The following is a 25,065-nucleotide window of genomic DNA, read 5'->3' as shown; positions in this document are numbered from 1 at the left end:
AATTATATTTAAAAATTTACTTATAAATTATTCCAAATAAAGCCTTAGAACATCTTCCACCGCAGGTTTAGTATTTTACATTTAGATTCAATTTCAGTGTTCATCTGAACTATCCAATTTGAAGTGTTTAGTTCATAATTTTAAATAATTTTTTTTCCAGAATGATAGATCTCTATTTTAAATTCCGCGTCTATTAAAATAAAAATCTATTAAAAACACACAACATGAAATTTGGACGAGCCAGTTTTATTCCAGAACTCAGTCCTCTAAAATACAAGAAAGAAAATGCTGTACGCCATCCTCGTTCAAAATGGTTATAGGAGTGGAGTTAGCATAGGTATGTATGATGAAAAAATAGCATTTTATCATCTCTTTTGGTTAAATGAAAGCCAGTAACTACAAAACACTAAAAGAATAACTCACCAAAATTGATCAAAAAATGGCACGTGCAGCACCTGAGTGAAAGGACATTATTTTAAGAAAGATGTATTGTCTGAGAATATAATTCATTGGAGGGAGTTTCGGAGAGAACTTTGAGGGTCATCAGATTTGTTTGAAGCTGAAAGCCTTCCCCGCCCACTTATTCTGGGATCTTGAAGGAGACGATAACGATGATGAATGCCATGCCAAGAATTATAGGAAAGGCTTCACCCATCCTCAAATCTAGAACGAATTATACACTTTTCACTATACATACAAAGATCCAATTCAGCATGGTTTGACTACTAAACCTAGCCGAATTAGAAATGGAGTATGTTACAGCAGGTAAAACAGATCCTAAGACTCGTATATTAACTGCAAGTTCTAAAATACAGTTTGAACAACAAGCTATATTTAAAAAGAACTTCCTGTCGGTAATTGGTTAGTTGATATTCCTTAAAAGCAACAAACAGCATGGGAGCTAAATCTAATGACCATCCTTCACATCCTCCCCTTGCCCAGTCTGTTGAGGTTCATCACTCACATTTTCATCATTCCGGCTAGACCCAAGATCTTCTTTGCCATGTAATTCCCCCAGTCTCTCCTGGAGAATAATTATATTATAGATTATGTGAGATAGCATATTCAGATTATGCAAAATATGTTAACAAAAACTGAATCCAAGGGAAGTGCGAAGTAGGTAAGGTTAGGACGGCCATATTAGTCCTTCTAAGCCTCTTTAATGGGTTGAAACAGCGTCCAGACGCTATAGTTCATTGTTATATGGCCCTATCTTTCGACTCACCTCAAGTGCAGCGTTCTCCGAGAGCAACTGCTCACACTCACTCCTGATTCGACTCACTTCTGAACGGAGAGAAGCATTTTCTTCTTTCAGAGAATCAGCTCGCTGGGCTAGTTCCTCACATTCAGCCTGAATTCAGCGCACACAGGAGTTATAGACGCTAGAAAAGTAAAATGGGCAACAAGAAGTAGGATGGCAGATGGCTAGCAAAGTACTCTGCAATGACCTGCTTCCGCAACCTGGATCTGCGAGCAGATTCCCTGTTAGATTGCTTCCGCCTCTGTCTTTTAAGCTCTCTCTCATCCTACAGGTCAAGCAGGAAAAAGAAAGATTATAGAAAAGCTGTAAAGAAACCCGTACTACATACTTAAATCTTCATAAATCAGGCAGTAACTAGTATTAAAGGGGGAATCATACTTCAGCAAAAGATTCTAAGACATACCATCCAATTTAAAGGGAGAGCCATTAAACTTCCTAAAATATGATTTAGTTCAGTGAACAGCCATGATACTTTAACAAGGAAATAACCACAATCATGCCTGTTGTCAAATTAACCTGTGACCAAAGTTGTGACTGAACACCATCCTGTGATCCAGCAGTGACCATCCCCTCCCCAACTGCAGTAGAGGGAACCTTTCCATGTAGCACAGGAGTAGCCGAAGAAGTTGGTGCTCCCCAATAATCCATTCCTATGTTTAAGTTTGTTGTGGGACCAGGAACTGCTCCAGGAGCACCAGCAAGAGAGATAGGCATAGGTTGATTAATCCCTCGATGATGTGTATGTTCCCCATCTTGAGGAGGATACACCGCATTTTGAGATGCTTCAACTGTAATTCAGCAAAAAGGGTGAACTTCAGCCATGACAAGCACACTTTTTGGGTTCACAAATTGCAACACGTTTATAGAAACTGCTTTTAATAAGCAAAACATAACCACGCCTGACCTTCCAAAGAATCCTGCCGTCCCCCTGATTTGAACTCAGGGTCCTACAAAAATCACAACACTTATAATAGTTCCCTGGTGGTTGAAGAGCAAAACATGCTAATAAATTATTGAAATGTCCCCTCTATATCTAGAACATAATAGAAACCTTTCCCAAGAATCAACCAAAATTGTCTTAGGATTAGATTGCAATGCAGGCGTACATTGCTTGCTTTAAACTACTGCCTGTCCCTGATTTGAACTCAGGGTCCTACAAAAATCACAATGCTTGGGACAATATCCAGGCAATCGAAGACCCAAAAACAAAAAAACTAATAAATTATTTAAAACATCCCCTCTAGAACACGATAGAAACCTTTCCAAGAATCAACCTATATTGTCTTAGGATTACATTGAAATGCAGGCCAACATTGCTTGCTTCAAACTACCATAATGTTTGCGCATGAACGTGTGATTTTCCCGAGTTGTAAATTTAAGCCATTAAAATATTATTTACCTTTAGTAAACAGCAGTTTCTTTCAGAACCATGCAAAGCATACTTTTGCTGTCAGGATAGCAATCCCACAGAAATTACCTCTAGGCAATCAATTAAAAGTCAACAATTCATTTGGGTCTTCATTCTTATATCACTCAAAACAATATTGCTGAATAAAAACACAAGAAAATTTGCTCTACAGTTTATTTCACTGGTCTCATACTCTTCCCAGTTCATAATTACTGAAAAAGTCTATCAACATATCTTAACCATATGGTAGCAAATAAATAACTGATACAGCACTTACATCCTGAGAATTTGCATCACTTTCATCACTCGTATCTTCACTTGCACTCTCCCCACTGCAAATCCAAGTTAGCCTGTCAGCAAATATATCCAGTATGCAACGGCAAGCCAATGCAAAAGGCAGGCTAAAAAACAATCCATTTATAACATAATTAACTTCCTATGGTTGACATTTCAACACAATTGGTAAAAAGAACAAAAGAAAATTCTCAGGCATCTGACGGAAAATTCTATTCATACAATCCAAATTATATAATAAAGCCAACTGCAATTCTAAAAGAAAGCATCCCTACCATTTCATAATCTGCAATACTATTACTGATTCAATCAGACAAATTTCGAAGGGGTATAAATGACGGAAATTAGAAACCTTCGGAAGCTCTTGTTGGTTTTATTCCTAACTATCTTACACCCACAAACCTGACACAAGTAATCACAACAATTTGAAAGTAGATCAAGCACAAGGTCTACAGTAGTTTTAGTCAAATTATTCCCCTAACTTCTCTTTGAAACAAATGGAAGGGCAAATAGTGATGGAGGGAAAATTCATTATTAAAAAGAAAAACCTCCAAGAGTGAAATATTTCGTGGTTGTATGGCTATTGTACTGAGGTATAGGCATACTTCAACAACTGGATTGATTACCACATTACATTGTACCTTTTAGGATGACTTCCATTAGCAGACATCCTTGGTGTTTTACCTAATTCATTATTCTTCCCAGTGGTCACATTCAAACCGCCCAAATTTCCTTTTGATCTTTTTATTGGCAATTTTCCCTTCACTTCAGGAATCTTAGCATCACCTCCCATGCTGGCGGGTATATTTTCCTGCATTTAAACTTGGGGTCAAATTTCCCGTATATAAACAAAAACAGGCTCTTTGCAGAAGAAGAAAACCAGAGATGCAGAGAGAAGAGAGAGGGAGGGAGGGAGGGAATGCATGAGAAAATACTCACAGCTTCAGCAATACCATTAGAAGCAGGCATGGCAAATGGACTGAAAGGATAAGATCCCTGTACAAATTCATGGCAATTGTCAAGTGTAACAATTTCTGAATTAGAGATTATAATTCCATAAAATAACTTCAAGAAAGCATGATGTACAAGATGATACCGGAGGTATTGATGGACGGGCACATATTCCGCCGGGGGGATACATTGCAACATAGGGATGTGGTGGAGTACCATAGGGAGGCATAATATGCTGCAAGAAAGAATTTAATCAGTGAAAGAAGAAAAAATGATTGAAAATCCATCCCATTTGTGCCACAAAAGGATACTTCTAGTACATAACACAAAAAAAGGATGACATTAAGAGCTAAAGGGACCATTCAACAACATATGACCAAAATCTGAATTATTTATGCTCCATGCATGTGTGTTGCACAAACCTGGGCACCCCACACATACGGATGGGCATGGGGACTTGATGCCAAGTATCCATGCGGAGGCATAGGAGGATATGCCTGTAAAATGAAGCCAGAAGAACTCAAGCTAAAACAAGACGAGATACGCCAAAAAAGCTTTTAATTATAAACCTGATTACCTGAAAGCTAGACCAGTCAGGATTTATTGTTCCAGCGCTGGTAGTTGAAGGCTGCTCCTGGATAAACAAAATTTTATGGCGTCACGTAGAAAGAACTGGTAAATCACCAATGCCGTAATTGATAAAATAAGAGAAACCTAGCTGGACCTGTGAAGTAGCAGGAGGTGTCTTAGGCTCCTTCTCTTCTGAACTTTTATTCATCTCACTACTACCCATGCTTTAATAGCACGTTACGAAATTTCGCACTAAAGCATCCTGCGCCATAAACTTGACTTCAGTTACAATAAAGCTCAAGAGGCATTGGTCTCCGGTCACACTAAGTTCCACATTGAGAAGTTAAGCACTTCAGGCAAAACACTTAAAGCACATGCTTCATGCTTCTACCCTGAAGGATGCAAATTATCCTAGCACCAATTTATATAGCAATCTCATGTTACCTCCGAAGCAAGCATATCGCAAACAAATTTTGTTCACCTCTACAATAAAAGTAGTTCAGTAATCTGTACCAAATTGGACGAGGTGACCCCAGCCAGAACCCCATCATTCAACAAACTAGCTTGTACTTAGAGTACTGAGTGAAATTCATACAAAATAATATCAATATACAAATTTCAACTCAGAAGGGAAAAACAACTGTAATCACCACTCGGAATTGGGATTCTTCGATGCAGAATCAAGATCTGGGCACTGTGGAGTAACGAAACCAAGTGAAAAGAGCAGAACTTCAGGTTTGAAAATACAGCAGGGAGATAATCGTCCTTCGGTATGACAGAATTAGTTGATAAGGTAACACAGCTTTGTCAGATCAAGAATTAGGGCTTTTTTTGTTTTTTTGTTTTTTTTGGGTCTTGTTTGTGGTTAAGTTTGTTGGGATGTTGACGGAGGGAAACACAACGGTCGCCCCACGGTGTCCCCGTCCAGCAAGTTATGGTTCCGATTTCCCCCCGGGTGAAAATCCCCCGTTTTCCCGCAGGGCCAACAAATTACTTGCGCCACATGTACTTGCCATTGTTTGCCCGGGGGAATGACAAACAAAACCGTGGAAATTGCAAGATTTTATGCCAGGATTTATGACAATATTTTTTTTTTAAAATAGTCTTTCTAATAATAAAGTTCTAATTAATATACTTGATTAGTAAAGATATTTTAGGAAAGATAATACCTATTTAGGATAAATAACTAATTCAACTTACTTTTTTAATCTCTTCAAATTAGTCAATTGGCTTTTATAATTAGGACTAGATGTAATATTTTTATAAAAACACTTGATTTGAAATTTTACAATTTTCATGGTTTTTTTAATCATTTTCCCTCGTTTATATATAATTTATATATATATTGGCTTAATAAATTCACTTTCTATGAAAATATATAGATGAGAATGTATAATCAATTTGTTTCATTTTATATAATTATAAACATTTGTATATGTTATAATACTTATCAAAAGGAGGAAGTACTACTTCCGGTTCTTAATATAAGATCATATTTGACTTTTATTTTGATCCTAAATATAAAACCCCAATCTACTTTGTCTCTCATATTTATATATTTTTTCCAAAGTAGCCCTTCTAACAATGATAGTTCTAATCAACGCATTTGATTAACAAGGATATTTTAGGAAAGACAACACCTATTTATGATAAATAACTAACTCAACTTACTTTCTTAATCTCCTCAAATTAGTCAATTGGCTCTTATAATTAGAACCGGAGGTAATATATTGTTATTAATCGCAAATAATATGATTTATCTTAATTTCTCCGAAAAAATCTAGTCATACTAAACTTCGTATAGGTTGTGTCGAGCATGGGATAAAAGGCTGGTGCGTAACTGCCGAGTGCAAAATGGACTATGGTCTACGAGGTTAAAATACTCTGAACTACGACTGAATTACAAAGACCTAATTGAAAATAATTTATAAACAGCTTTTTAATCATGATTTATGAAATATATGAGAAAAATTTTATCTTGACTTACATAAAATATGTTTATAAATGATTTTAAACATGATTTCAAATAGGGCTGTTCATGGGATCGGGATAGACCCATCTCGGTTCCGTCCCGATGAACAGTAACGGGACAAAAAATCTGTCCCGTGTCCCGACCCGTCCCGGGGTTGTCTCAATCCCGGTCGGGACGGGACCGGGACGTCCAGAAGTTTTTTTTAATTTTTTTAAAAATTTTAAAAAAAGTATGATTTTTTAATTATATTTTTTTGGGTTTAAACCTTATAAAAACATCTTTTATTTTCTTTTTTATTTGTTTGGGTACTCTTAAACAAAAGCTTAAAATATTACATATAATAGTCATTAAAAACTCTAAACAAAAGCTTTTAATACAATAAAAACTTGCCAAAAATTCTAATCATCAATAATCTCAAATAATTAACAAATATAAAAACTCTAAATAAATATATCCATAGTTCCATACAATAGTCTCAAATAAAAAAATTAAAAATAAAAATAAATAAATAAAAATAAAATAAAAAAAGGAACCGGGACGGACAACCCCGTCCCAATTCTTTTTTTGGTCCCGTCCCAAAAAATTTTGGACAGATTCGTCCCGTCCCAATAAGACTGGAACCGGGATGGGCTAATCGAGACGGGCTGGTCTTGAACACCTCTAATTTCAAATAATACCGAACTATGAGTGGCAAAAAAGAACTAGGAAGTATGGGGTAAGAAAAGTGGACTATGGAGTAATACGATTAGCCCACATCTAATTTTGTGGCCCAAATGATACCAAGCATCTTTTTTAAGACTTTCTTAAACATGAGGTTATAAATTGAAGTCCTTTGTATAAGATACATGGATGGTTTAGCTATAGACTTATAATTAGAAAAGGAAATATTTCCTTGACATTTCATTAATTTTTGTAAGGAATATGATCTTATAAATATTAAATATAACTGAGAGGATTACGGTATCATCATTGGTTGATGTGGATATACACACACCCCCCTCCTGTTCTCTATTTAATAATGAATTTTTAAAACTAAGCGTTTGGATGAATAAAAAAACACTTTCAAAAATGTATTTTTACACATTGAAAAAAACTCCTCATATACTTATTCCGTATATTATAAAATCCCTATTAAAATTATGATTTAGTTCCTACCTAAACACTCTAAATTTAATTAGGAAGACATACATGTTAAGTTTTATAGTTTTTAATTTTTAAATAATGGATTTATTCTTTAAAAAAAAGTGGCAATGAAAAAAGTATTGCATACAGATAAAAATTTTAAAAAAATAGAAGAATAAAATAAAATAGAATCTGAACCGTTTAATTATAATCTGAGTGGTTCAAGTGAATCCATTATGACAAAGATACATACAATACAGCTTCGTTTGACTGTCCAACAAGCTAAATTAGAAATGGGGAATGGTACATTACAACAGGAACTGCAGAACGCAGATACAGTGAGACTTAACATTGATGGTCAGTTCTAAAATCAAATTTGATATACAAAGCTATCTAAAACAAGAACTCGCCGTTGTTACTTGGTTAGGTTATATTCCTGAAAAGCCACACTCAGCATGTAGCTAAACTCTACTGATCACCTTTCACAGCCTCCCCCGTCTGCTGAGCTTCGTTACTGGCATTTTCATCATTCTGGCCTGGCCTAAAATCTTCTTTCTCAGGAAGTTCCCCCATTCTCTCCTGTAGAATCATTATATTATAAATCATGAGAGACAGCACTTCAGGGTTCAGATTGTGCAAAAATGTGTTCAAGTCATAATAACAGAACCCTACAGAGCAGAGAAGGTTTTGTTCTTTCTTTCTTTCTTTTTTAATTTCTTTCAATTAGAGAGGTAGGCACTAAGGTTCTGTTTGGTACAAAACATTAAAAATGAGGAATAATAACTAGGATTGCAATTAGAAAAAAAAATTAAAAAAGTCTTTTCTCATGAGAGATTGGTTGTTAGATAGGATTAGATAGATATTCCCCAATCCTATCTCCATGGGCTTGTCTAATCTCATATAACAAGCAATCTCTCATGCTAAATACTCTTTGAATAGACTTTCTCAATCCTACTCCCAATTCTCATTTCTCATTTTTAATGTCTCGTACAAATCATAATGGCCTGAAGCTAGTAGCAGAATCGGACCCTTGACCTCTTGCTATGAAGTTTTCGTGCTACTAGGAGGCTATTGGCTTGAAAGTAGATTTTGTTAAAAGGGCTATTTTAGTCCCTTTAGGCCACTTTTGTCAGCTGAGTCAGCGTCTCAATGCTATAATCTACTGCTTTCACCCTATCCTCTGTTGATTGTCACTTGGTGGAGGCAGTGAAAACCAAACACAAATATCAAACCACATTAATTTTTCATGATCACCTTGAGTACAGCATTTTCTGAGAGCAACCGTTCGTACTCGCTCTTAATTCGACTCACTTCTGACCGGAGAGAAGCGTTTTCTTCTTTCAAGGCCTCAGCACGCTGCGCTAGCTCATCACACTCTGCCTGAAAACAAGAAGCACAGAGAGGAATTACACACAGTAAACGTATAATCATACAACCACAAGGAGGGCGGTTTCTTGAGTACTCTGAAACGACCTGCTTGCGTAACCTGGATCTGCGAGCTGATTCTCTATTAGATTGCTTCCGTCTTTGTCTTTTAAGCTCTCTTTCATCCTACAAGTCAAAGCAAGAAAAAGGAAATATTACTCCAATAAATACCTATAAACTTAAAGTTTTTATCATGCAGACTATTCTCACAGAACTCTGTCTTTCATCCAAAAGACTATTTTACCCCCTCGACATATCTTAGAATTCATGTATAACAGACTTTTAAACACGAAGATATTGACCACATGATCACTTGCTTGTAATCATTTAATTTTTCTAAAATTTGGCTTGCAAGAACAATATGATAATTACACGTGTTATCAAGAGTTATCAGGTGGTTTAACAACGCCAAGTCTTAAGCAGGAGTCAATGGATCCTAATATTTCAGCTCCTATTAGAAAGGAAAGCCAATGAAACTTCCTAAACATGATCCAGTTCAGTGAACAGTCATGATGTTTTAACAAGGAAATAGTCATCATCATGTCTGTTATATTAACCTGAAGCCAAAGTTGTGACTGAACATTATCCCGGGATCCAGCAGTAACCATTCCCCCAGCAACTGCACCAGAAGGAACCTTTCCGTGCAGTGCAGGAATTGCAGCAGAAGTTGGTGCTCCCCAATAATCCATTCCAATATTCAGGTTTGTCGTGGGACCAGCTATAGGAGCACCGGGGGCAGATATAGGCATAGCTTGATTAACCACCTTATGATGTGTATTAACTCCCCCATTTTGAGGAGCATGCACTGAACTTCCATTTTGAAGTGGTTCAGCTGTAATTCAACAAAAAAGGTGAAATTCAGTTGAAAGTAGCAAACTTATGGGTGCACAAATAGCAGTACTACATTTATAGAAATTACTTCAGAAAGTCAAAACATAGCCATGTCAGACCTTCCGAGGAATTATGCCTGCCTCCTGATTTGAACTCAGAGTCCTACAAAGATCACAACAACTATTATAATCTCCTGGCAGCTGAAGAGAGAAAAACACCAAAAAAGTATCTAACTTATCCTCTTTTTCAAGCACACACAATAGGAACCGTCTACAAATCAACCTAAATTGTCCAAGGATTAAATTGCAAGAAGGTCCATGTTACGTCAAACTATAATATTCCTATGCACGAACATGCAATCACTCAGAGTTGTACAACTATGGCATTAAAATATTATTTACATAAAAGTAAACTGTAGTTCTTTTCAGAACTATATATGGCTTAACTATTGCCCCAATGTAGCAATCCTACAGAAACTAGATTTAGGCATTATATTAAGAGTCGCCATTCATTTTGAGTCTTCATCCTTATATCACTCAAAACAAATATTACGGGATAAAGACACAAGAAAAAATACCTTGAGTTTTTTTTTTTTTCACTGTTTTTATACATCTCATACTTCATCAAGTTTATAATTAGTAAAAAATCAGTTTTATTATCAATACATGTTGTCCATACAGTTAACATATACACAGGAGGCAAAACACTTACATCTTGAGAATTTGCATCACTTCCTTCACTTGTATCTTCACTTGCACTCTCACCACTGCAAATCCAGGGTCTGACAATCAACAAAATTATCCGGTATGCAATTGCAAATGGAAAAACAATCCAGAGTTTAACACATACCCTCCACCTTCTTCTTGGGAAAAAGAGATCTATAACATTATGAAGAAGTTTAAACTCTATTCTTCAGTGATTTTCAAAAATAAGATATCTTGATTGTCTTCAATAGGCATCTGCTTCTGAATGTCAGACCTCCACATATCTTTTCAAAATTTTCATGGTTCTACTTCCCTTTCAAATCAATATGTTCATTCCCCTAACATTTTCTAAGGTTTTACTTTTCTTTCATGTTTAGAAAATATTGAAATACTTAAATTGTAGAACATTAGAGGAAAAAAAAAGATGCATAATTTGACATCCGATTGATCCCCATACAACATTGTACCTTTTTGAATGAATTCCATTAGCAGACGTCCCTGGGTTTTTACTAATTTCATTATTCTTCCCCGTGATCATATTCAAATTGCCCAAACTTCCTTTTGATCTTTTTACTGGCAATTTTTCCTTCATCTCAGGAGGCTTAGCATCACCCTCCATGCTGCCAGGCGTGTTTCCCTGAATTTAAACTCCCATGTTAAATTTTCCTCACTTGAACAAGGACAGGAGCCATACAGAAAAGGAAAACCAGAGGTATGGACACACACACACACACAACAAAGAGAAAGCAGGAGTAAAGAACTTACTGAAGCCTCAGCAATACCATTAGAAGTAGGCATGGCAAATGGACTGAAAGGATAAGATCCCTGTACCGATTCATGGCAATTGTCAAATAATAATGACTGAATTAGAGATTATAATTCTTTACAATAACTCCAAGAAAGCATAATTTACAAAATGTTACCGGAGGCATTGATGGATGAGCATATATGCCGCCAGGGGGATACATTGCAACATAAGGATGCGGTGGAGTACCATAGGGAGGCATAATAGGCTGCAAGAAAGAACTAAGTCAATGAACCAAGGAAAATAATGGAGAATTTATGCCACATGTTATTAAGTATTAGTAGAGGTATTTACAAGTTCATGACACGTATGAAAACGTATGATACTGCGTGCATGGTATGCAAGCAAATTTCACAGATGGAGAATTATCGTTGTAAATATGAAAACAAGATTATCAAAAAGTCTTTCTTTAAGGATCCTATAAAAATGAAAAATTTAAGGCATACCAGAATATTGTAAAGTAAAAAATTCAGATCTACGGACTAGATGCAAGGGTGAGAGAGAGAGAGAGAGCAGAAGCAATGATATTAATATCAACATTACAAGTTGCTAAAAGTGCTCAAGAAGTCTACAATTCAACTCAGAGATTGAGACCCAATGTATATTACGTTATCTTACAGATGAATTTGATGAATCATAATTTCTGTGATAAATACCTGGACGCCCCACATATATGGATGTGCTTGCGGACTTGATGCCAAGTATCCATGTGGAGGTATAGGAGAATATGTCTGCAAAGAAAAGCAGTACGGTGAAGTCAGGGATAGACGAAACAAGTTATGCCAACAAAAGCTTATAATTATAAACCTGAAAACTAGGCCAGTCAGGATTTACTGCTCCAGTGCTGGTGGTTGAAGGCTGCTCCTGAATGAACAAAAATTTTTGGCGTCACATGGAAGGAACAGTAAACCGCCACTGGGATTATAGATAACACAAAAGAAACCTGGCTAGACCTGTGCCGTAGCAGCAGGAGTCTTAGGCTCCTTGTCATTTGAAGTTTTATCCATCTTACTGCTACCCATGCCTTAATACCAGTACCTCAGAAAATTTTGTATCAAACCATCCTGCACCATAAACACTTTGGTTACAAGGAAGCTTAAGAGGCATTGATCTCCTATAAAACTAAGTTCCACGATTGAAAAGTTAAGCCCTTGAAACAAAACACTTCAAGCGGATGCTTCTATTCTCGATTACTCCACAAAAGAGTTATGACCTTCGTATTGAACGAAGGATCTATTGACGGAAAATGAACCAACGGATTACTCCCTTGTTCATTCCCTGATGATACAAATTATGCAAGATCCAGTTTCTCTAGCTATCCTACGCTACCAAGCTAGCACATTACAGAAAAGTTCTGTTTACCTCTACAATAACAGTAGTGCAATAATCTTGTATCAATTTAAAGCAGGTGGCGACAGCATACCCTAAACAAACCGGGTGAAACTACCAAATACACGGAGTGAAAGTAATACACAAAAACAGCCATATAAATAATTCAATTCGAGGAAGGAGAATAACTGTAATTACCACTTATAAACTGGGACTCCTCAAAACAGAAGCAAAATCTGATGCCCCAGGAAAATGAGAGCAAGCAAAAGGTGGGATTGAGACTCGAAAGAAAATTGGCAGATAATTAATCTGTCAATCCAGAAATTTACTTGACTATGTATAGCAAGAAGATAGTCTCCATTTTTCTATCACAAAGTGAGTCGATAAGGTGATACAGAACAGAATCAGATCAAGAATTGAGGGGCGTTGTGTTTGGTTTAAGTTTGCTGGGATGTTCACGGAGAGAAACAGTAACACAGAGGTCGTCGTACGGTGTCACTGTCCAGTGAGTTTTTGGTTCTAATTTTCCACGCGTAGTGAAATCCCCATTCTCTCCCCGTGCAGGCATATTTATTTCTTTTTGACGGTGTTTTTTTTAATATAAAATTTAATTAACTCATTTTTAAAAAAATTTAAATAAATTATTTTAAAATATTTCATTTATCATTCTTTTAATTAATTTATTTAACTTATAAACTAATATATAATTTAATAATACACATAATCATTTTTTTGCTATAATTGAATATTTTTTAGATTTTTTAAAATTAATTAATTGACTCTAAGAAAAATATGAATACATTGTAAGAGGAAAGTATCAAGATCCTAAACTCTCCATCTCTATGATGACTTCGGTTAATATCAAAAAATGAATCCATCATATTGTTATCTGAACTTTGTGTTGTAATCCCACCAATTCTATTTATAAGCTTTAAATTTAGAATTTCTCTAAATATTTAGGTTTGGTGGTTTAGTATGAAGCATTGAATCTCTTTAGTATGATTAATTATATGTTGTATGGGATTAAACAAATTTATAGAGGTAAGATTAAAAAATATCATATTCTCTCATAATATTTGCTGATTCCACGTACACAGATTTGTCCAATTCCATATAATAAGTAATTTATTATATTAAACACTCTTTTAATAGATTTTTACAACCACAAGCCTAATCATTATCCCTCATTTTTAATGTTTCGTATCGAAATGTTTCATATCAAACAGGATATTAATGCATTTTTTTAAATTTTGTCTTTATTTATTTATTCTCTCTCATTTACCAAACTCTCTTACCATATTTCTTCATGCATTCTCTTTATTCTTTTTCTAACAAAACTATATTTTTAACATAATTATTATTTTTAACTAATTTTAACTTATTATTTGTAAAGTAATTATTTAAAATTTATGATAAAGATGGGAGGGAATAATTGTATGTATTTATTTTTGTCCTGAAAAAGACCTAGGGGGTGTTTGGCAAATAGCAATTTTGAAAAGTATTTTTCAAAAACACTTTTTTACAAAACGAAACAAACACCCCCTTAATACCCATTGATTATGAAGACCTACAGTGGTTGGCAATAAATTTAGTTTTTTTTTAATTATTTGAATGAGGTACATATAGATAAATATTATAAATGCTAATAAAAAATTTAAAAGTTTTCTCATTTTCCCTTCCCAGTTTTTTTTATAATTAATAAAAAAACGAATAATTCCTAAACTTTGATAAACCGATTGATTTGGTGTGATTTGGTTTTTTCCAAAACTAATAAAATAAAATCTGTAAACACTCCTATTAATATAATCAAGGATTAATATTACTGTTGGTCTTCACAGTTTAATCTAATTTCAATTTTGGTCTTTATAGTTTTAAACCATTAATTTTTGCCTCATAATTTCACAAGTTTAAATATAATAATCAAAACCAAAAATCATTAAAAAAATATAAAGGAAAATCCTGATTAAATCCAGTTAAAATATCAAAATTCAGATTAAAGCCTACATTTTTAATAAATTCCTAATTATAAAATTGAAGAGATTAAAACCAATTATTTAAAATTATGAGGACTACAAACAAAATTTGGTCAAATTATGAATACTGACAATAATATTAACCTTATAATTGACTAAATCATTTAGATTTGTAACAATTTTTTAAATATATTTACAACCACAATTTTGATATTAATAAGTTTTTTAACTTGATTTTGATATATTTGTACTTGATTTTTCTTGATTTAGAACTAACAAACGCATTGTATGTGATGAGTTGTTTCTTTTTTAAAAGGAAAATTTAGAAAAGGTCTCTTATTAAAAATTGTTATTGCTAAGTATTTCACTGTTATTCTGATTTGGCTTTTATCAATTCTTACCAATAAAATTTTTAATAGGAAGTTTTATTTTTTTAATTTTTTATTCTTTAAACCTGTCATGTAATTCTCCGTATCTAGGATCTCAAAGTGCAATTATCTGTCCCACGCCCGAACCCAGATAAAAATTGGAAATAGGATTGAACCGACGCCGTATCCAAATCGAAAATACAAGGTGCTTCCTTGGCTCCCCTTTCTGCTGCGCTTCGCAGGCCTTTCGCTTGCTCGCGAAGACGCGAACGATGGAGGAAGAAGCAGAGCAAGAAAAAGAAGCTCTCCGCCTTAAAGCCATCGCTGAATCCAAATACAAGAGTTCCAACCTCAGCTCTGCTTTGAAACATGCCAAGCGAGCCCAACGCCTTGTTCCTGACCTCGATGGTATTTCCGAAATGGTCACTTCCTTAGACATCCTCAGTGTGGCCTCCAAATCGTCCACTCCAGACTGGTACGAGATACTCCAGGTCGAGCCCTTTGCTCACTCCAACGTCATTCGGAAGCAGTACAAGAAGCTAGCTTTGATTCTTCACCCGGACAAGAATCCCCATGCGGCTTCCGAGGAGGCGTTCAAGCTCGTTAATGAGGCGTTCCGATTTCTTTCTGATAAAATTCGGAGGAAGGAATACGATATGAAGCTGAGGATTCGGATTCAGAATGAGGCGACGAAGGGTTCAAAGCAGCAGTTGGAGACCTTCTGGACAGCGTGCTGCACTTGTCGGCTTCTGCATCAGTTTGAGAGGAAGTATGTGGGTCATAATTTGGTGTGCCCTAGTTGTAAAAAGAGTTTCAAGGCTGTGGAGGTTGAGAATGGTAAGGAGTCTGAGGAGGAGGAGGAGGAGGAGGAGGAGGAGATGAGGGTTAGGAATAGAAGTAGGAAGTTGAGAGTTGCGAGCTTGAGGAAGAAAGTTGGTACTGTTGGCAAATCACCGACCGTGAAGGGGAAAGCGAGCGGCGAAGAGGTTGAACCTGTGACCAATAAGAGTGGAAGACTAAGGGACAAAGTTGGAGGCGTTGAAGCGAGACATGGGGAATTAGAGAGTGAAGGAGCTGTTGGTGAATGGAGGGGGGGAAGACTGAGAAGTGGAGGCTTGAAGAGGAGAATGAGCACTGTGGGGGATGTGCTGGAAAGGTCCAAAACAAAGAAAATTATAACTCGCGAGGAAACGATGACATTAGCGGAAATGCAGTCTGAAATCAAGAAAAAGGCTCAGCAAAAGAGGAAGATGACATTTAAGCTAAGGGAAAAGGAGGGGGATAGAACAGAGAAGAGGAAAGAGCAGGAGGAATTACGGAAGGCTTTAAAAAGTTCCAGGGGTTCGGTGGCTGTCAAACCAAAAAGTTTGAAGAGCGGGAAGCTAGCAGCTGAGGAGAAGCAAGCATCTCCTGCTAAAAGTAAAGAACTGAAAATCGAGAAGCACAACAACTCTATCGGAGGAGACATGGAAAATATGGCAGTAGAGGATTCAGATTTTTATGATTTTGATAAAGACAGAGTAGAGAGAAGCTTTAAGAAGGGCCAGGTGTGGGCTGTATATGATGACGACGATGGAATGCCGAGGAATTATGCTTTGATTGATGAAGTTGTATCTGTAAATCCTTTTGAAGTAAGAATAAGTTGGCTAGATCTACAAAACAGTGGGGATGAAAAGATAACTAGTTGGGAGAAAAGAGGGTTTCGTGTATCTTGTGGGAGATTTAAAGTTGCCAGGAAGACTTCCATAAATTCTGTAAATATCTTTTCCCATGTTGTAGACTGTGAACAAGCAGCTCGTGAAGCTTACATAATTTATCCAAAGAAGGGGTCTGTGTGGGCACTTTATAATGAGACAGTTCCTGGTATAGAGGGAAGAAGTGTTGCAGTTCCGAGCAAGAGGTGCTATGATATTGTTGTATTTTTGACGAGTTATAATGAGATAACTGGATTAAGCATGGCATATCTGGGGAAAGTCACAGGTTACAAGACGATATTTAAGAGACAAGAAATGGGGAGTCATGCTATTACATATCTTGAAAGAGATGATTTCTGGTCAGTGTCACATCAAATACCTGCACGGAAGCTTTCTGGCACTGAGACTCCTGAACTTTTGAGAGACTCTTGGGAACTTGATCCTGCTTCACTTCCTTCAGATTTACTTGGGCTTAATGGGACTATCAATCTTTGACAGATTGCTGAGCTTTGGACTTGCAAGCTATTGGGAGGCATAATTTTTGTTTGAAAGCCTGACTGATTTGTATAGCTTTACTTGATTGGTTGTGCAGGTTCAGGACATATTCACCATTTTTTTTTTTTTTTTGGTTCTGCTTAACTCACAGTGCACAGTTCAAAATTTTCCTGTTCATAATCTTGTTAATGTGCTTAAAACAATGGTATTCTCATCGAGCTGGTGGGTTTTTGGATGTATGGACGTACTCATACTTTTGGTGGAATTCATCATATGACACATCTGACAGATAGCAAAGTTTATAGATCTTTGATGCGGAGAACCTTTAAAAGGTGGTCTAGGAGCATGTGCAGGTTTTTCTGTTTTGGAATTTGATGTCTTACAATCATGGTTGATGGGACTCTGTCACAGCTGTTTACTTGAGACCTTGAGGAAGGAATGCCCTTAATTCTTTTCCCATGTTTTACTAATTGAGTTAACCGGGTGAATTTGCCACTCCTATGGCAAGGTGTTAATGGTTTTGTGCTCAGATTATGCTCTAGCGCCCACTTCAGAAGGGTGAATTTACTCAGAAGTTGTTCCTTGTGAAGTTTTTGAATATATAACTCAATTGCTATGTAAACCTCAACTTAAAGGTGGCAGTGTCTTGATGCTTGCTTTATATGGAGTCAAATCCGATTTTGATGGCTAGACTTGATGAAATGTATTAATTTGGTGCATGAAAGGATATCCTTCTTGAAATATTCCTTGATTTTCTTGCTAGAACCTTAAAAGGGCTAAGTTACGATTATATTTGAGATACTCTAGCCTAAGCTTGAAGAATTTCTATATGACTATTTTGTGAGTTTCCTTTATTTGCAACAGTTCAATACTGGGTTTTTATTAAGGGAGAATTACATTCAAGTCCCACACAAGAGAAATAATCACTACAAAGTCCCAAGTAACAACTTGAACAGTCTGAAATAACAAGTCTTATAGTGAGAATGACAACCTCTGGGACTTGTTTTTTAATTACTTAGGACCTCATTGTAATTCTCCCTTTTATTAAAGGGGCTGACGGTTGCAATTTCGCTTGAGAAGCTTGAAGAATTTCTATATCACTATTTTGTGAGTTTCGTTTAATTGCAATAGTCTTTCTTTCTTTCGTTCTTTTTTGTACTTTTTATTACCTGTGCGTGGTAATGATTATTGTGTCCATATTTTTTCCGGTAATTTCTCCTTCCACTTTGAAGTACAAAGGCTCAGTCTGATATACTGAAACTCCAATTTTCTTGGTTGTGTTAAATTAATTTCTTGTTATTGAAGAATCTACAGATATCTTAATATCAGCCAGGTAATTGCTTTAGGAAATCCCATAATACTCTTACCTTTACTTGTATATTACTATATCATATGTTACTTAATCATGGGATATATAAATCTGGATTGCTAAGAATTCATTGTACCAGCAACATATGAACTTCTAAGGTTGAGATTGCTATATGTTACGTATCCCTTATACAACTTATTCCGTCGTATTGGTGTGTATTTTCTCTGGATCAAACGATAAGCTGTATATTATCCCCTCGTCTGAAGTATTCATTCTCTTGCTGGATATTATATTCTATTCCATTTCCTTGTGGAACGTGAATGTGTTGTTTAATCCTAATTATTTGCTATGATGACCAACTGGCTCAACTCTATAATTCATACTGAATGTTGATTGTCACCGAAGTACTTAAGGTTCATTTTTGGTGGGTTTTGTCACGACTCCCTGCAATATTGGAGAGAAAGATACATATATCCTTGCCCATTAAAAGCTCCCCAACACAAGTTCCTCGACATTTCTTCTTAATATATATGCTCTGACTTCTGGCTTGTAATAGCAAGTACCATAACTGAGGTCCAATAAACCAATGATCTTTGATTTACACTGATAATTTATTATTCAGTTGCAGCTCACATTCCATGTTTGGAACGGTCTGCAGACCCGGGTTGGAGGACACTGACACAACTTCAGACGACTGAAGTCTGAAACAACGTCTTGAAGGACCTGCAAGGCATCATTATATCTTTGCCCGTAGGATAGGGGCTTGAGATTTGAAAAGAAGTGCCTCAATAGTCAATATCTGGAATGTTGAAATGTATGTTTCTGGTATAAAAGTAATCATATTCCTATGATATACATGTGCGGTTTTGAATGCCCTTCTTTGAGAGATTTAAGATCTTTAAAATTTGGTAAAAAGGAACTGAGCTACATGCATACTTCCCTGTGTTATCGTCGTTCCATGTGATCCATCTTTCGATAACAAATGAACCCAAAAAAAAAAAACGAAGGAAAAAAAAACCAGAATTATGCTAGATGGGTGACCAGAGTATAGACGTATTTGATCATGTTATGGAAGATATTTATTTCGATTTCCATCCTTGGTAGCACGTGATGGGTAAAATGTTGCTGGAAGATAGATGCATGGATTTGATGTCCAAATGACATAAAGCGACTGAAATTCATGCGAGGGTGTTGGATGAGAGAGCTCCATTGTTGCGGGCACATGATAAGTAAAATATCCATGTAAAACATAAATTGATTTTGATGTACAAAAAAGAAGAGATAAATTTTAATACCGGTTGGGTTTAGTGAAAAAGATTAGCTTCTATAATATGGTAAACTAAGATTTAAATTCTTACTAAAAAATATGTTTACATTTAATATATAATAGTGTTTTGAATAAAATTATTTCTAATTAGAAGAATACCTATATAAAGCAAAAAATACAGAGATAACTCAGGTTCGGAGCCTATATAATACAGTGGTCGATTTATCGTTCTATTGAACAAAAACCTGAAACCTTTTTGTGTTTCTTTTTCATTTTCTTTTCCAGAAAACAACAAATAAATAAATAAAGAGCTGTTCTTTGCTTCTTGGTCTTGCAAAAGCACAAGCACTGTACACACGTAACTTAATAAAATAACACGCTAAGTAAAAGGGGGAAAAGGCTTCTAATGACGTATTTTCCCGATCTTTAATTCTTCATGCTTCATTCCATTCCTCACTTTTCCTTTTTGTTTACTTGAAATTATCATCAAAACACATTCTCCTCTTCTTTTTCGCACTTTTCACCTTTTAGTTTGCCCCATTCTTCATCAATCCCACACTTATTTATTTTCTTTAAAGTTCTTTATAATTATTTGATTATAAGTTATGGGCTACTATCTGCTACTAATCTAGATGTAGATATAATCTGACTCTAAATAATAAATAGCCTCTTCAGTACAATATATATATATATATATATATAATCAACTCATATTTATATGAATGATATATGAGCTTTTGTCACTTAAGCAAGTTCTTGTGTATGTGGCAATTTAATTAGGAAATTATCAATGCTTCGGGGAGATTTAGACGCTGTTATTAACGAAGTATACTTCTTCGATTTCACAATTAAAAAATTAATAATTAGCCTCAATTTGTTAACATCTCAATTCAAATAAATTTGATTGGTTAAAATAAAACTTGATTTGAACCATCTCCATCAAGAGACGGAGGAGAAAGAGGCAGGCTAGCTCATTTCGTTCTCCATTCAAAATTTATTCTTCTCCCACATAATTTTATGGAAATCTTTGATTTCTTTTAAATTTAAGATATTTATGCCGACATTTTTATTAAAGTATTACTCCTCCAGTCCTTAATATAGGACCCAATTATTGAGTTGGTTTTGGTCCTAAATATAAGACCCATTTCTCATATTTATCAATTTTCTCTAAATTACCCCTATAGATACTTCCTCAACCATAATCAAGTAAAAAAGGAAGAGAAGGTATTAAAAAAGATGATTATGGTATTTTAGGAAAAATGTGTTATATTTTTTATAATTAACTAACTTACCTAACTTCCTTAATCTAATCAAATTAGTTAAATGGGTCTTATATTAAGGACCGGAGGAGTATGATTTTCTCTGCAAAATTTTCAAAACTAAATAATATTAATCCTTAAATTCATGAAATAATTTTAAAATTGTTCATTTTACCTACACAAAGCAAAGAACAAATAATTTTACCTGTTAGGCTCATTAATTCATTGCTTTATTTTCATATTTTATGTCTCTCTCTGTGTATATAACTATATATACACATACCAAAACCAATTGGATACATTCCCATTAAAATAAAATAGACATATAAATAAATAAGCATAAAATGATTATAAAAATTAGTAAGTGAGGCCGAATGTTAAGTTTATTATTTCAAAACGAATTAAAAGTGAGTTGAGTGGACAATAATACCCACCTTAATTTAGATGGTCACTAAAAATGTAGACATATACTTCCGAATATACCCTCCACTTTCGGGCTAAATTACCTTACGTGATCATACACGCCTCTTCAATATTTTGAACGGACAATAATACCCACCTACTACTACTTGTTTTACCCACTCAACCTTATTCTGCACCAGCCCCACCCTTTATTCTCTATATAATAAATGCCAAAAAGATACCACTAGTTCTGGTCCTTAATATAAGATCTTGTTTGATTTTTATTTTGACCATAAATATAAGACTCTAATCTATTTTTTTCTCATATTTATTCTTTTTTTTTTACAAAATAGTCCTTTAATAATGGTAGTTCTAGATAACAAACTTGATTAGTAAATATGTTTTAGAAAAAAACAATACATATTCATTACAAATAACTAATTTAACTAAGTTCCTTAATCTCTCTAAACTAGTCAATTGGGTCTTATAATTAGGATTGGAGGTAGTAATATTTTAATTTCACCATTATGATTCGTCTCGTCACGCACAGTTCAGACTAAAAAGTGGTTACTATGTTACTTCAACTCACAAGCTTGGTATCTCAATTTTTAAGCATAATATATCCAACCAATTATTATTTAATAAACAATAAAACAAACCAAATCTCTAACTACTCTCTCTTTTTTAATTTTTTTTCCTTTTTAAATCGCCGTTAATCTCAATTTAATTATTAGCGAATCCTAAAGGGGGCTGGCTCTAGATAAAACTTGAGCTTATATATGCTTTCTTTTTTAAAAAAAAAGTTTGGAATCTCTTCTACTCGATTTTAAAACATATCAAGTGTAAAATAATTAAAACAAAATTCACCTAATATTCAAAAACAATAATTGGATGATCAATCAAATGATATTGTTTACTGAGTTAATTTTGACAAATTAAACGGAATCACATTGTATTTTGCTGTCTCGTGGTTGTGTTAATGATGCGGTGACATGATAATAATATTTTTGACTTTGGTTTTAATATTTGGTAATTGGTAATTATTATGCATCATGGTGTTTTTAATTTATAGTTATTGTTAATTCTATGAATAATTAACCGGAGGCCTCCGGACATATGACCAAGTCATAAGAATGGTTTAAAGTTTAGGTGGTGACATGTGTCACATTAAATATTTAAATAGATAAGAAGCTGTGCCCCCTTGTAATGCACGTGGAGCTCAGTGATAAGCTCACAAATAGACCATTCAGCCGGGGATGACATTTCTCAAATTTTGGATTTGCGCCGCTAATTATATTATTCAGCTAATTTGAAAAATATATTAACATTTGGGTTAACTCCAAGTGGCTTGTTATATTTTTCATGCAGAGATGTATTGGTTATTAATATTTATTAAAGAAAGGAGAAAAATTTTTAAACTCCATCTGTAAGAATACTTTTTTATTGCTTACAATTATCATTATATTAGAAATGATCCCATTCGAAGTATAGCTAAGTGTATGTGAGAATTATTTTACATCATCTTAAAGGTTAAATTTTTTATAAAAAAAATTAAAAAGTGTTATTTTTTTCTCTGAAATAGGTTGTATAACATGACATTCTCTTTGTTTTTTAACAAAATAATATAAATATTAACTCTGCAATTATTCATGATAATTTTTTGTGTGACAAAGATACTTATAATATTGTATATGGACTGTTAATAGAACTATATATTTTTTTAAAAGTTGTGGATAAAATATGTGGGAAACAATATCACAGACAGTTTGAAAATAAAACTACGTTGGAAATAAACTTCAACAAGCATCTAGACTCGTTTTTTTTCAAATAAAATATTGAAGAATATATGTATGAATTGGAAACAAACAAATTAAAAGAAATGATAAATTAATGAGTGGAGGGGCCTATGGATGGTGCATGATTATATTGAAGAAACAGAGTACGTGACTTGTGGGTGAAGCCTCTCCAAGCATGATGTTGAACCACATCAATCATGCATCCTTATCTTTCATTGTCGTTAAACCATACTTTAATAAAACGTTGATATTATCCAATCCCGTTCATCGCTATAATTTACATATTTTTATATAATCATTCATTACCAAACCACGGGGCACATATTCTTTCATTTTTAGATAAAATTCACAGCTTAATTATTGCTATTGTTGCCGGTATCTCTAATATAAAAGTGTCCATTTTAATTCTTAATATATGGGGTAGCTGAAGAAGAAGTTAGTTCCGATCTAAATGTATAAATACAAAAAAAATCTTATATTTAGGATCAGAGGAGTATATAATATAATATTCTATATAGGTATTTTGGAAAAATCAATTCACATTTATAATAATTAGCTAATTTATCTAATTTTTTTATATAATTAAGTTAGTTAAGAAACTCGATGAAATTAAAGTAGTATCATCTATCTATGCTTTCTCGTGAGGGGTGTTGGAAACGGATCCAAGTAAAATTGACTGCGGGGGGCGCAGTGGCACATAAAAAGGCAACTAAGGGTCGTTCTTAAAGAAAATTGTTGAAAATTTAGTTATAAAGATTTGAAAATAAAAAAAAACTATCTTAACATCTCAATTATTTTTAAAATTATTTCATAATGGATTGGATCCGAAAAAAGACATAAAAATGTTTTCAAAACTGAGGTTTTAGTACCCACATTTATTGTCTAAATTTTTCCAAACATGATTGCCTCTAATAAAAATATGCCTATATTTAGAAGGAAAAAAAAAGGTCTTATAACCTACTAAATTAATGACATCCCCCCCCCCAAAAATCACGACGGAAGAATTTCTCCCTTGATATCATACCGTTTGAAATCGAAAAATCATATCATTTTTTTTACCTTGAAAAAAATCATATCATTTTTTTTACCTTGAAAAAAAAATCATATCATTTTTTTTACCCTGAAAAAAATCATATCATAATCATATCATTTTTTTACCCTGAAAAAAAAAATCATATCTTATTTCAACTAATTTTGTTGTCATGTAATTTAAATTGTATATCATAATAAAAACAATAAAATTCTGTTGATAAGTTTTTGACTTAAGTGTACGTAGCCAAGACTTGCAGATTCAAACATAGCAAGCTACATATGGTTGGTAAAAATCATTGTATTAATCAACTCGCATACATATATACTCCTCCGGTCCTTATTATAAGACCCAATTTGATTTTTTATTTGGTCCTAATTATAAGACCCAATCCATTTTGTCTCTTATATTTATGCATTTTTTCCAAGATAATCCTTCTAATAATGATAGTTTTAGCCAATATACTTAATTAGCAATGATATTTTAGGAATGACAACACTTATTTATTATAAATAACCAACTTAACTTACTTCCTTAATTTCCTCAAATAAGTCAATTGGGTCTTATAATTAGGACCGGAGGAGTACCATACTATTTTATGTGTCCCGTCACGTACTCCCCGGCCGAGGGCGTTATTGTAATAAACAGAAAATAAAAAGATAAAACAAGATCAAAGCTCCGAGAATTCAAAAATATTCAGTTCGTTTGGTTAAAAAAAAACATATATATGTATATATATTTATCTATTTATATATGTGTGTGTGTAAGATCATCTCGTGGGTGCTGAGTATATATATAAA

At 34.3% G+C, this 25,065-nt stretch overlaps 3 protein-coding genes and 1 long non-coding RNA gene across 5 annotated transcripts; 2 read left to right on the top strand and 2 right to left on the bottom strand.

The window, feature by feature from the left end:
* Nucleotides 1-633: 633 nt before the first annotated feature.
* On the bottom strand, nucleotides 634-5,386 carry LOC114714149 (bZIP transcription factor 16). Of its 2 annotated transcripts, none has more exons than XM_028898853.1 (13): nucleotides 5,135-5,378; nucleotides 4,639-4,746; nucleotides 4,492-4,548; nucleotides 4,337-4,411; nucleotides 4,060-4,149; nucleotides 3,903-3,959; nucleotides 3,605-3,774; nucleotides 2,947-3,001; nucleotides 2,166-2,208; nucleotides 1,778-2,049; nucleotides 1,449-1,526; nucleotides 1,226-1,351; nucleotides 634-1,024 (listed from the first exon to the last, which is right to left on the bottom strand). In XM_028898853.1, exons 2-13 carry the CDS (start codon nucleotides 4,705-4,707, stop codon nucleotides 908-910), a joined length of 1,209 nt encoding a protein of 402 aa, XP_028754686.1. In that variant the 5' UTR covers nucleotides 4,708-4,746; nucleotides 5,135-5,378; the 3' UTR covers nucleotides 634-907. The 2 variants fall into 2 exon arrangements, 1 of the variants encoding a protein (XP_028754686.1); XR_003737411.1 differs by having other exon boundaries at nucleotides 791-1,024; nucleotides 1,438-1,526; nucleotides 5,135-5,386.
* A 2,373-nt stretch (nucleotides 5,387-7,759) lies between these two features.
* On the bottom strand, nucleotides 7,760-13,150 carry LOC114714148 (bZIP transcription factor 16). Its single transcript, XM_028898852.1, has 13 exons — nucleotides 12,871-13,150; nucleotides 12,297-12,407; nucleotides 12,151-12,207; nucleotides 12,000-12,074; nucleotides 11,462-11,551; nucleotides 11,304-11,363; nucleotides 11,006-11,175; nucleotides 10,546-10,600; nucleotides 9,954-9,996; nucleotides 9,561-9,835; nucleotides 9,052-9,129; nucleotides 8,833-8,958; nucleotides 7,760-8,157 (listed from the first exon to the last, which is right to left on the bottom strand). The coding sequence occupies exons 2-13, from the start codon at nucleotides 12,363-12,365 to the stop codon at nucleotides 8,047-8,049; spliced, it is 1,209 nt and encodes a 402-aa protein (XP_028754685.1). The 5' UTR covers nucleotides 12,366-12,407; nucleotides 12,871-13,150; the 3' UTR covers nucleotides 7,760-8,046.
* Nucleotides 13,151-15,206: 2,056 nt separating this feature from the next.
* LOC114714121 (uncharacterized) lies at nucleotides 15,207-17,945 on the top strand. Its single transcript, XM_028898816.1, has one exon. It carries the CDS (start codon nucleotides 15,286-15,288, stop codon nucleotides 17,200-17,202), a length of 1,917 nt encoding a protein of 638 aa, XP_028754649.1. The 5' UTR covers nucleotides 15,207-15,285; the 3' UTR covers nucleotides 17,203-17,945.
* Nucleotides 17,946-18,317: 372 nt separating this feature from the next.
* On the top strand, nucleotides 18,318-19,444 carry LOC114714168 (uncharacterized). Its single transcript, XR_003737414.1, has 2 exons — nucleotides 18,318-19,014; nucleotides 19,134-19,444. It is a non-coding gene; the product is annotated as an uncharacterized LOC114714168 (long non-coding RNA).
* The last annotated feature ends 5,621 nt before the right edge of the window (nucleotides 19,445-25,065 follow it).

Source organism: Neltuma alba, unplaced genomic scaffold (genome assembly GCF_004799145.2).
Source record: "Neltuma alba isolate B1F8T4 unplaced genomic scaffold, ASM479914v2 tig00011487_pilon, whole genome shotgun sequence".
Classification (NCBI taxonomy): Eukaryota; Viridiplantae; Streptophyta; class Magnoliopsida; order Fabales; family Fabaceae; genus Neltuma; species Neltuma alba.
This window is presented reverse-complemented; position numbering and strand designations above follow the sequence as displayed.

Excerpts from the sequence above, each read along its gene's own strand:
- LOC114714148 (XM_028898852.1), bottom strand. The coding sequence starts at position 12,365 with ATGGGTAGCAGTAAGATGGATAAAACTTCAAATGACAAGGAGCCTAAG. Across the intron at positions 11,176-11,303 it reads ATGGTATTGCTGAGGCTTCA|GGAAACACGCCTGGCAGCAT; the intron begins GTAAGTTCTTTA and ends GTTTAAATTCAG. Across the intron at positions 9,130-9,560 it reads AGTCACAACTTTGGCTTCAG|GATGAAAGAGAGCTTAAAAG; the intron begins GTTAATATAACA and ends TTTGACTTGTAG.
- LOC114714149 (XM_028898853.1), bottom strand. The coding sequence starts at position 4,707 with ATGGGTAGTAGTGAGATGAATAAAAGTTCAGAAGAGAAGGAGCCTAAG. Across the intron at positions 4,549-4,638 it reads CACCTCCTGCTACTTCACAG|GAGCAGCCTTCAACTACCAG; the intron begins GTCCAGCTAGGT and ends TTGTTTATCCAG. Across the intron at positions 2,209-2,946 it reads GTGATGCAAATTCTCAGGAT|GACCCTGAGTTCAAATCAGG; the intron begins GTAAGTGCTGTA and ends TGATTTTTGTAG.
- LOC114714121 (XM_028898816.1), top strand. The coding sequence starts at position 15,286 with ATGGAGGAAGAAGCAGAGCAAGAAAAAGAAGCTCTCCGCCTTAAAGCC.